At 38.5% G+C, this 12,303-nt stretch overlaps 1 protein-coding gene across 4 annotated transcripts in view; it reads right to left on the bottom strand.

Annotated features, from left to right (window-relative positions):
* The window catches only part of BMPR1B (bone morphogenetic protein receptor, type IB), a 265,052-nt gene that overhangs the window by 44,533 nt on the left and 208,216 nt on the right, over window positions 1-12,303 (bottom strand). For all 4 annotated transcript variants that reach the window (XM_006900754.1, XM_006900756.1, XM_006900755.1 and 1 more), the window contains exons 5-6: window positions 11,156-11,252; window positions 8,847-8,985 (exon numbers count right to left, since the gene is read on the bottom strand). In XM_006900754.1, the coding sequence (XP_006900816.1) occupies window positions 8,847-8,985; window positions 11,156-11,252 (236 nt within the window). The remainder of the gene's footprint in view (window positions 1-8,846; window positions 8,986-11,155; window positions 11,253-12,303) is intronic.

Below are 12,303 nucleotides of genomic sequence, written 5' to 3'. Positions count from 1 at the left end.
GCCTCTTATAAATCCCACCTGAACTTCTAGGAGTTCTCTGTCAATATACTCTCCTACTCATTTTTGGGTGATTTTCACCAATATTTTGCTTGCATGTAATACCAGTGAGGTCTGAAAATCCCTACATTCTGCTGAATCACTTTTCTTGGAAATAGAAAGGAATAGGGATCTCTTTCAGACAACTGGCTAGGTAACCACCCTCCAAATTTCCTATCATAGAATGGTGAACCCAGCCAGGGCTGCATCTGCCAGCTGAAATATGTCTACTAGTACCTGTTAATTTCTGGGGTTTTAATTTTTGCCAGTGTCTTCAAAGCAGCTTGAACCTCTTTCTTTATTATCATTGGCTCTTGTACGTATGGTACTTCCTGGAATTCTTTTTGGTATAGTGACTCTGTATATTTCTCCCATCTTCTTTTGATGCTTATTGGATCACTCAATCTTTCCCATAGCATCTCTCATCATAGTAACTCAAGGCTTGAATGTGTTTTTCAATTATTTAACCTTGAGGCACTGTAATCCCAAATGCACACAGTTCAAATCCACCAGCTGCTCTGAAGAAGAAGGAAGGGCAATAACCTCCTGGGTGATGTACTGCCTCTGAAAACCCAATAGAGGGTAAGTTATGAGTTGGTTCTGACTCAACACAATACAACAACAACAACATAGTAAAGGTCAATTAAGTTCTTTTCAGAAATTAAAAATACATTTGTACTTTCACCAGAGACCTGGACAATGAATAAGAATGACAGAACAATTTAGTTGTGCTGGAGAAGAGTAGTGACTATCCTATGGACTGTCAAAAAGAACAAACAGATATGTCTTGGAAAAAGTGTGAAAAAGAAAAGATGTGTCTTGGAAAAAGAATGTTCCTTGGAAGCAAAGATGGCAAAGCTTCACCTTTCATACTTTATACATGTAGCTAAGTGAGGATATTCCTTGGAAATGGTATCATGTTTGGAAAGATGGAGGGTCAGCAAAGGAGAGGGACAAGTCCACGGAAATGGACTGACACAGTGACTTCAGGCAATAGGCTCGAGTGTCACAGAGATAATGAGGATGGCACAGGATTGGGCAGGATTCAGCTCAGTTGTCCACAGGGTCACTATACATTGTACTGAACAGCACCTAACAATAACAAGAACAACAACAACAACAACAAAAATTACAATTTTGACATTTATTATAGCATATAAAGGTCATAAAACACAATTTTTATGTTATTTAAGAAATAATTCTGGTCTTTCTGTAGGTCAGCTTTCCTTCTATTACTTTGTTCTTTTTTTGTCTTTTTGTTTAAAACCAAGTACTTCATTATATGCAGCTACCAGTGTATAAAAAATAATTGCTACCCTTGTGAAATAGAAACTCATGAAAATTCAGAGACGTAGATGTTAAGAACTGACAAAATAGAAATCTGTATAGTATGGCGCATGTGCTGTAGGGATAAGCTTTTGTACAGGCTTCATATTTAGCTCTCCTTTGAATATTCACTGGTTCATAACAGTGGTTTAGGAAACATCTGAAAGAATCATCTTGCTACAAAAATGAACAGACTTTCTGGGGTCTAAAGGGATTTGTACTTGAATATACTCCAGTCAGCAGGGGGTCATTCCGAGCATTCTGCAGTCAGAATTTTTCAAATCTGTAGCTGCCTGGGAAGCCTTCACAAATGTGGTTGAGCCCAGCTTCCAACCACTTTCTTCATAGCAGCGACACTAAAAGAGCCAGACATGGCAAACCTGAGAGTGAGGCTGATTATCCTTTCAGAATGGTACCTGTATAGGGTTGGCTGGTGAGTCTCAGGGCCAGGTGGTAAGTGGTGTGCAGCAGGGTACAGGACACCGCCATGTACACTGCATTCTTATAGAAAAAAATTTTTATTGTGGTGGTAGTTGTTAGGTGCCATAGAGTCAAGCACGACTCATAACGGCCCTATAAACAAAATATCTGAACCCTGTTCTTTATTGCACTATCATTGTACTTCCCAATACACAAGAGCCCATTGCAGCAGTCATCGTATTGATCCACCTGGTTGAAGGTCTCTCCATCGCAGGCCTTCCACGCTTCCCAGCATCATGACCTCATCATTACTTCCTCCAAAGAGCACTCTAGCTGCACCCTCATCAAGACATATCTGTTCATTCTCTTGACTGTCCATGGGATGTTCAATGCTCTTCTCCAACACCACAGCTCAAAGGCATCAATTCTTTTCCTGTCATCCTTATTTATCATCCAGTTCTCAGATGCACAGCTAGTAATCGGAATCAGACATACCTTAGTCCTCAAACTGACATCATTATTCCTCAATAAAGGTCCCTAGCTGCTAGTACCAAAGGTGTTAATTATGTATCCAAGCAAGATCAAGCTGTTAACAACATTGTGATAGGACACTATCCATATGCGCACAGGGAAGACCTGTTAGCAAGACTATTATTCAAATATATGCTTCTACATCTAGACTCAAAGAGGAAGAAATTGAGAATTTTTACCAAATTTTGCAGGCCAAAATTGCCTGAACATGCAATGGGGATATGTTAATGATAATTGGTGACTGGAATGCAAAAGTAGGAAACAGTGAAGAAGGATATATGAAGAGGGATATATGAGCTTGGTGAAAGAAATAAAGCTGGAAATAGGATGATTAAATTTTGTATTTACAATAAATTACAATTTATTATTCACTGAAAATACCTTTTATAAAAGACACAAAAGATTATCTTACACATGGATACCACCTGATTACGTGCACAGAAATCAGACTGACTACATTTGTGGAAGAAATAGTTGGATAAGCTCAATTATCAGCAGTAAAAACTAGGCCAAGGGCAGACTGTGGGTAAAATCATCAATTGATCATATGCAAGATCAAACTGAAACTGCAGAAAATGAAAAAGAAAAAATTTACAGGAACCAAGATATGATGTCGACTCAATAACATCAGAATTTCATGATCATCTTAAGAATAGGTTTGAGGCATTGAACACCAATGATCAAAGACCACATGTCAAGGATAATAAGCATGAAGAAAGCAAAAGGTCTTTACAAAAACAGAGGAGAAAGAAAAAATTTAAAAAGATGTTCAGAAAGACTCTAAAGATTGCAGTGGAGCATTAAGAAGCCAAACTTTTTTTTTAAAAAAGTGACCCGACAGAGTGTGGAAATTAACAAACAATATTAGTGATATCACATGCAAGCAAGATTCTGCTAAAGATTATACAAAAATGACTGGAACAGTACATCTACAGATAAATGCCGAAAGTCCAGGTTGAGTTTAGAAGGGGTTTAGCACCATGATACTAGGGATATTATGCTGTTGCTGTTGTTGTTGTTGTTGTTGTTGTTACGTGCTATCGAGTCATTTGCGACTCATAGCGATCCTATGCAAAACATCCCTAAACCCTGCTCTACCCTGTGCCAATCGCACTGCGTCTGACACATCCATCCTGATTACCGCAGTCACAGAATCAATCCATCTCATAGAGGGGCTTCCCCTCCTGCACCATCCCGCCACCCTCCCAAGCATGATGTCCCTCTCCAAGGAACGGTCCCTCCTTGCAACATGACTAAAGTATGTCAGACGAAGCCCCAGAACCCTTGCCTCCAAGGAGTAGCTTGGTTTAGCCCTCTCCAGGATGAATCTGTTTGTTTTCTTAGCATTCCATGGTACATTCAATACTCTTCTCCAGCACCACAGCTCAAAGGCAGCAATTCTCCTTCTGTCCTCCCTAGTCATTGTCCAACTCTCTGATGCATAACAAGTGATTGCAAAGACTATGGCCTGTATCAGATGCACCTTAGTCTCCAGAGACACACTGTTGCTCTTGAGTACTTTAGAGAGGTCCCTAACAGCAGACTTTCCCATCGCAATACGGTTTTTGATTTCCTGACTGCTGGTACCAAGAGTGTTGACCATGGAGCCAAGCAAACTGAAGCTGTGAACAATCTCAATCTCTTCAACATCCATCCTGATGCTACCAATTGTTCCAGTGGTAAGAATCTTTGTCTTCTTGACATTGAGCCTCAGTCCATACTGAAGGCTGCAGTCCTTGACCTTCTGCAGCAAGTGCATGAGGTGCTCCTCAGTCAGCAAGCAGGGTTGTATCATCTGCATAATGCAGATTGTTAATAGAACTTCCACCAATCCTGACGCCACACTTCTCCTCATAGAGCCCAGCCTCTCGGATAATCTGCTCTGCATACATGTTGAAAAGGTATGGAGACAGGACACATCCCTGGCATACACCCTTCCCAATTTTGAACCATGCAGTGTTGCCCTGCTCTGTTTTTACTACTGCCTCTTGGTCCAAGTATAGGTTTCGTATTAGCACAATTAAATGTTCTGGGATTCCCATTCTTCTCAGAGTCAGCCACAGTTTGTTATGATCCACACAGTCAAACGCCTTTGCATAATCAATGAAACACAGATAGACATTCTTCTGGTATTCCCTGCTTTTAGCTAAGATCCATCTAACATCAGCTACAATATCCCTAGTACCATGACCCCTTCTAAATCCAGCCTGGACTTCCGGAAATTCTCTGCTGATGTACTGTTTCAGTCATTTTTGGATAATCTTCAGTAGAATCTTTCTTGCATGTGAAATTAATGATATTGTTCTATAGTTTCCACACTCTGTTGGCTCACCCTTCTTTGGGACGGGAACAAATATAGATCTCTTCCAGTCAGTTGGCCAAGTGGTTGTTCTCCAGATAGCATCTGAAGTGCATTTATATTATTGGATTCAAGTTAATCATTGTAAAGAAGAAAAATACAAGCCATTCTCAGTAAAAAAATTAGATAAAGAAACTCATTCCCAAATCAAGATGTATATAAAGGCGACAAAAGTGATGAGAAAATAAAAAATCAAACAAACAAAAAAAACCTCAAAGTGGATCAGGGACCTGGGCCTAAAGACCAAAACCATAAAGTTCATCAGAGACATACTGGGATCAAGCTTAGACAACCTAGTCTATGATATAGAGAGACCACCAAATACAGCTAGAAATGCACAGTCTGGAGAGGACAAATATGGTGGATGGGACCTTCTAAGGATTAAATCCCTGGGCACATAAAAAACTTTTCCAACAAAGTGAAAAGAAAACCTATGGATTGGTGAAAAAAACATCTGGAAATCCTATTTCAGAGAGGGGTCTCATATCAAAAGTTTACAGAATCCTACAGAATCTGTACAAGGAAAAGAATGATAATAAATTACAAAATGGGCAAAAGACATGGAAAGAATTTTCACAGAGGAAGATATTCAGACACAGGGAGAAATGGCCAACAGACACAGGAAGAAATGCTCAAAAGCATTAGCAATAAGAGAGATACAAGTCAAAACCACAATGAGATACTATCTCACTCCAGTAGCAGTGGCAAAGTTTAATAGGACAATAAGTAATTAATGTTGGAGAGGATGTGGTGAGATAGGCACTCTTATACACTGTTAATGGGATTTTAAAATGGTACAACGACTCTGGAAGGCCACTAGACGTTTCCTCAGAAAGCTGAACATAGAAATTCCGTATGACCCAGTTATTCCACTGCTTGGAATATACCCTGAGAAAATGATAACTGAGGTACAAATGGACACTTGTACACCAATTTTCATGGCAAGAACATGTAAGTAGCCCATGTCCAACCACAAGAGAACTGATTGCGAAATTATGGTACATTCACACAATGGAATACTATGCAGCATGCAGGAGCAATGATTTTGTAAATCACTACCTAACTTGGGAAGGATTGGAGAATATTATGTGTGAACTAACTCAGTCCCATAAGGATAAATATTTTATAAGACCATTATTGTAGAAACAGATAACTATTAAAATATGTATGAGGCTTTAAAGGGGGGGAGGAGGGATCACAGGGTGAGGATGGGTGGGTTGGGGGAGAGGTAATCATAGGGTTGCACAATTTGATGGATAAAGGGAGGGATGAGTTAAGGAAATGGGAAAGATCCAGTGTGAAAAACAATATATACGAACTTTATAACTAAACCAGTATAAAATAAAAGCTACATTAAAAAAAAAACCTCACACAAGACATCAAGTTGATTCTGATCCAATGCACAATTATTTTAAACTGTTAATTTTAGTTGTAACAACAAAACACTATGAATTATAGCAGTAAAATATGCATAGGACCTTAACATACATTTCCTTAATAAAAAATTCAAATGTCAAACAATTACATTTTTCATGAAATACTCATTAATTAGCATTTCATGTAGGGAGATACAAAGCAAAGCCCCAATGAATCTCCATCGCACCTCCGTTAGGAAGTCTTTAAAAAAAATTAGGTGAGAAGGAGGAAACAATAAGTGTTCACAAGGCCGTCAAACAGTGACCCTCATCTATTTCTAGTGGGAATGTAAAATGGTATGTATATACAGCATGGAAAACAGTTGGGTAGGCACTGGTGGCCTAGTGGTAAAGAGCTGCACTGCCAACTCAAAGGCAGGCAGTTCAAATCCACTAATGGCTGTTCAGGAGAAACATGAGCATCTGTTCCCATGCCATATACAGCTTCTGAAAATCTCCCGGAGGGTTAGGTATGAGTTTGCTTCAACTCAAAGGCACAGAGCAACAACAACAATCTTATCTCCTGAGGAGAGCTTTGGTGGCCAAGTGGTAAGGAGATAGGCGCTGAAGCCAAAGGCATATGGTTAACATGCACTATTTGTTACATAGGAGAAAGATGAGAATTTCCCCCCTTCAAATTTACAGCCGCAGAAAAGCTGTTATGAGTTGGTTCCAACTTGAGGGCTCATAATATAAACAACATATTATGTCCTAGCCATTTTAATTCTCTGCATTTATGCTAGTTCTTTGTAGGACTATCTACAACAACCAGAAAGATGGGGGGGGGGAAGTTCTATCAATAGATGAATAATAAACACACTTCAATGCATATGTACAACGAAATATTTTACTTCACCATAGAGAATACTAAATGCCTGCCGCAACATAGAAAACACTATGCTGAGCAAAATGAGTCAGTTGCAAAAGGACAAATGCCATAGGATTGCACTTATACAAGATAAGAACATATTACGAACCTAAAAGTTATTAAATGACACCAAAAGAGAGAGAAGGAAGTTTTGCTTCTGGTGAACTGGGTTTTTGTGAATGATGGTTGAATAATTTGGAGAAGGATGTTGAGAATGGTCGTATAATTTGAAAAATGTAGTAACATCACTAAATTATATATGGGGAAATTGTTAGGGGGGGAATATAATGAGAGCTGATAAATAGCCTAGGTCAGTCTAAGCTGTGAAGTTTGTACAGAAGTAAAATGTGAACTAGACCTTCTGGAACGCATCAACAGAACTGCCCATAAAGAAACTGCACTTGCAAAGGCATGAGTTTTTTAAAAAATAGTTGGATCTAAGAAACAATTACTTCAAGGTGATCCTAGAGCTCAGGAAGCAAGTCCCAGAGAGGTGAGAGGAGAGGCTGAGCTGGCATTGTAGCTTTGCACACCATGCACACAGCAGGGAGAAGTCAAGGCTGGACAGAGTTTCAATCTCTTGTTCACCATGTCACTATGAGTGAGAGATGACTTAAGTACCCTGAACAACAATAGTACTAGTGAGTATTAGAAAGATTTCATCTACAGAAATAACATAACAGCATAAAAGATTCTAGAAACGTAACTGTAGAAATGAGAAAGTTGGGCTGGAAATGGAAAAAATCCAGTTAAGAATGAAATTGCTTCAATTCTAAGAACATGATTATCAGATTCATTAACATCAAAGGAAGACTTACAATTCACAGTTTTATTTAAAAAAACTGTTTTACACTACCATAGGGATTTAAAAAATATAATACTTCTATTTACTACAAATTAATTTTATAGTAGGAACTGGTGGTAAGATGCTGTGCAGCCATCTCAAAGGCGTACAGTTTGAATCCACCAGAGGCTCCATGGGAGAATGGGCAATCCTGGATTAACCGCCTCTGAAAAGTCAATGGAGGGTCAGCTACGAGCTGGTGCTAACTTGATGGCACAAAATAACAACAATCCTAAAATATACAGAAGAACCAAACCCAAAATATTTAAGTAGCATCAGTCTGGTCACACTGACTCGTTCACATACAGTTTCCTTCCTCATCTTAAAAGTGTTATTTTTAGGACAAACTAATATGTAAGCAAAGAAATCTAGTATAAAACCTATCCAAAGTCAGAATCAGGCTTTAAGGATTAGAAAAATCAATCTTGAGTGTTTATTAAGAAAAATTTTTATTTCACACTAAAAATGCTGCTTCTATCCTAAATTCTGACAATTTCCTCTTTTGGTATGGTCTATAAGGTTACCAGACAGATTTCTAATGAAAGCAAATATCCTGGATTAGTCATACATTTTATTTCCTCCAAATCAGTTTTGAGCATCAGAAAATGAAACTGCTCCAGAATGGAAAAGCGACTTCACCCTAAAACATAAACCTGGCTGCTAAAACTCAGCCTTTCTCCTTTGTAGAATTCAGATCCCACTTTGTTTCAATACTTTTAACTTCAAAAGCCAAGGCAGGGTGTAATAATGCTGTTCTTATTAAAAAAAACCTCACCCAAAAACAAACCCAACAGGTCAGTGTTTCCATTTTTTTAATGCTTTTTACTCTGTTCACTATCAGAAAACCTGTGGGTTTGAGTTATAAGCATATATTTATGGTAAGTAGCAAATAATCACTTTATCCTCATATGTCAGAATGTTATCATGAAGCCTGCATCTGAGATCTAATGTCCAACTGTCTGGCAGCTTCTCCCCTGTCCACTGGCCTGTCTCTTACTGCCTTTCACAGGCTATTTCTTTTCTATTCAAGATATGCTCATCTCATACCAGCAGAGGGAGGCCTGATCCACTTCCTGAGCTTTGAGACTGTTCAATCAAGTCTCGCAAAGATTCTCCTGGAGGAATGTAAGTCTCGTCCTGTTCTAAACCAATGCTGTACCGAGGTCTGGCTTCTTGTCTTTTATACCTAAAGATTGAAAAAAGAAATTCTTTTAGCCAGTAGAAAGTAAGGGCAAGGTACAGTAATACAGATGGAGTAGTAATCACAACAGATTGCATTTTAGCACAGAATGCACTACAAGATCAAATGGCTACATGTATTAAGTTACGATTTCCTAAATAAATTAAAATGATGTAGCTATCTTCTCAAAATCTAAACTACATGTTTTTCTTCATTCTCAACCACCCAGTTTGTCTTTCCTATTCTTTTAAATTGCATATATCTAAGAGAATTATATTTCATCAGTATTTTCCCCACAATCCCACTAGAAACTAAACTTTTTTCTTCAATGTACATAACCCATTAATAATATAAACACAAAGGGCATTGACATTAACTTTCTCCTATAAGTTACAATTATAAAGTAACAATTCATAAATTAAAGCTTTACAAGCTTCCTTTCAATCACTGCAATATCTTCCATTAGAAATTAACTTAATTTGAATAAATCTATCTGAAGAGTAGTATCAGAAAGAAAAAAGTGCTAAGTTGTTCAAAAGGCAAAGAATGTGAATTCAAAAGGTCCTCAATATTCTACACACTAGAAAATAAGTTCTTAGGTGACAAAAATAATTCTTAACTAATATGCTTAACAATTATAATGTATAACTGAACTGATTTTCAAAAAATAATTTATCTACAAATTACCTTTACAATCATTCCCTAACTAAAGGGGACTTTTTTATGTAGGAAATAATTACTAGAGTTCTGTTCAATGTAGCTATTACTCTGCTGGAAATCAAACCTCAATATCATCCAATCCCTGCATCCTCTGTTGCTGCTGTTATGTGCCACAGAGTCAACTATTACTCAATGCAACCTTATGCACAATTGCTCTAAGCCCTGCCCTATCCTGAGCCAGTCTTATCATTTCTGACACACCTGGCCTGATTACCCCCCAATCACTGGGTCAATTCAACTCAGGGTCTTCTCCTGTGCCAACCCTCCACCCTTCCAAGCATGACATTCTTCTCCAAGGACTGGTTTGTCCTGGCAACATGCCCAAAGTTTGTGAGACAGAAACTCAAAATCATTGCCTCCAAGGAGCAACTTGCTTTAATGTTCTCCAGGAGAGACCTGTTTTGTTTTCTTGACAGTCCATGTTCAATATTCTTCGTTAGCACCATAACTCAAAGGCATTGGGTCTTTTGCTGTCATTGTTAATCATTGCCCAGTTCTCCGATGTTGGACACTTTTATTTGATAGTAAATAATTATGAAGACCATAGCTTGGATCAGGTGCACCTTGGTCTCTGACACAGACTGACATAACGGCTCTTCAGAACTCTAGAGAGGCTCCTGACAACAGATTTACTAATCCAATTTGTCTTTTGATTTACTGACTGCTGGTACCAAGAGTGCTGACTGTGGATCTGAGCAAAATGAAATTGTTAATAATCTCTTTTCCCTCTATCATGATGATGCCAATTGGCCCAGTAGTGAGAATCTTTGTTTTCTTGATGTTAAGCTGCAATCCATACTGAAGACTGCAGCAAACACTTCAGGTCCTCCTCAGTTTCAGCGAGCATGATTGTGCCATCAGTATAACGCAGGTTGATGATGAGTCTTCTTCCAATCCTGATACCACATTCCTCTTCATAAAATCCAGCTTTTCAAATGATCTATTATGTAAACAAATTGAAAAAGTATATAGAGAGGACACATCCTGATGTACTCTCTTCTTGATTTTGAACCATATAGTATTTCCTTTTCTGTTCTGATGATTGCTCCTGGTCTAAGTCTGGGTTTCACAGGAGCATAATCTAATATTCTGGGATTCCCACACTTCCCAATATTAGCCACAGTTTGTTGTGATCCACACAGTCAATTGCTTTTGCACAGTCAATAAAGCACAAATAGACATCCTTCTGGTACTCTCTACTTTCAGCCAAGATCCATTTGACATCAGCAGTCATAACCCTGGACTACATTAAGGATGAAATTTCTTGGAGTGGTTTTAATTTCCATGACAGAAATCAACACTAAGATTGTTTATGGGTATATGCAAGATTTAATTAAGCTAAACATAGGCTATGATGGAAAAACTTTTATCAGGCAAAAAGCATATGGAATATATACAGAAGTACATGGAAAGTATCATAGACTCAAAAATCTACATCTACATATTAGAAACTTACCTGAAGTAACAGAACAAGATGATAAAGACCAAGAGAAAACTACAGACAGTCACTGATATCAGTAAGGCCTTGTGGTGTATACTTCCATCAACAAAGTCTGAAATTGGAAAGTAAAAGATGTCATCACATGGGAAGCATTTTCATTGCAAAGAAGAAAGCACCTCTTTTCAAAAATGATTAGCCTAATTCTGTACATGAGGCATGACAATTACTTTCAAATCCAAACAAACAAGGCAGATACTCTATACAAGAAAAATACACCCAAAATTAAATGGTTAGACTGGCATAAAGTGACTTTCTAATTGACACTTGTTTTAAGCATGTTTGTTAAAGGCATGTTTTCCTTCCCCTGTAGAACAGAGAGATGTGGCTTCTCATAAAACCATAAAGTAAGAACAAATATCATCATCATCATCATCAACACCAAAGAAGCTGCTGTCCAGCTGATTTTGATCCAGCACCACAGCCCTTTGCAGTGTGGAGGATACTATTCATATACTCTTTCACGGCTGTGACCTTTCTTTCAGAGGGAGCAGCTCACCAATATTTGTTTCTTTTTTTCCTCAGGTGCTTCTGAGTGGCTTTGAATCACTTCCCTTTGGTCAAGAGCTGAGTGCATTATTATTTGCACCATCAAGTACCCTGAAAAGGAACTATGCCCACACTCTTTTCTTCCACACTCAGTTGCGGGTATGTGATTTTTCTGCCATATTCACTATAAATCAGGTGGTGGTTGTTGCTGTTATGTGTGGTTGAGTCACCTGCGACTCACAGCAAGCCTATGTACAACAGCCATAAATCCTGCTCTATCCCTTACCAATCTTATTGTCTCTGACACACCCATCCCCATTACCCCAGTGACTGAATCAATCCATCCCATCAAGGGTCTTCTTCTCCTACTGTCCCTCCATCCTCCCAAGAATGACATCCCTCTCCTAGTACTGATTCCTCTTGGCAAACTGTCCAGAGTATGTCAGACAAAGCTTCAGAATCCTTGACTCCAAGGAGCAGCTTGGTTTCACCTTCTCCAGGACAAACCTGTTTGTTCTCTTTGCAATCCATGGTATATTCAATACTCTTCTCCAGCACCACAGCTCAAAGGCATTAATGCCCCTTCCAGGAAGAGTGCAAACGGTCATTACAAAGAC

This window comes from Elephantulus edwardii, unplaced genomic scaffold, assembly GCF_000299155.1.
Source record: "Elephantulus edwardii isolate Elephantulus edwardi_28Jun2011 unplaced genomic scaffold, EleEdw1.0 scaffold00294, whole genome shotgun sequence".
In the NCBI taxonomy this organism is placed as follows: Eukaryota; Metazoa; Chordata; class Mammalia; order Macroscelidea; family Macroscelididae; genus Elephantulus; species Elephantulus edwardii.
The sequence above is the reverse complement of the archived record's forward strand: the minus strand, read 5'-3'. Positions and strand labels throughout refer to the sequence as shown.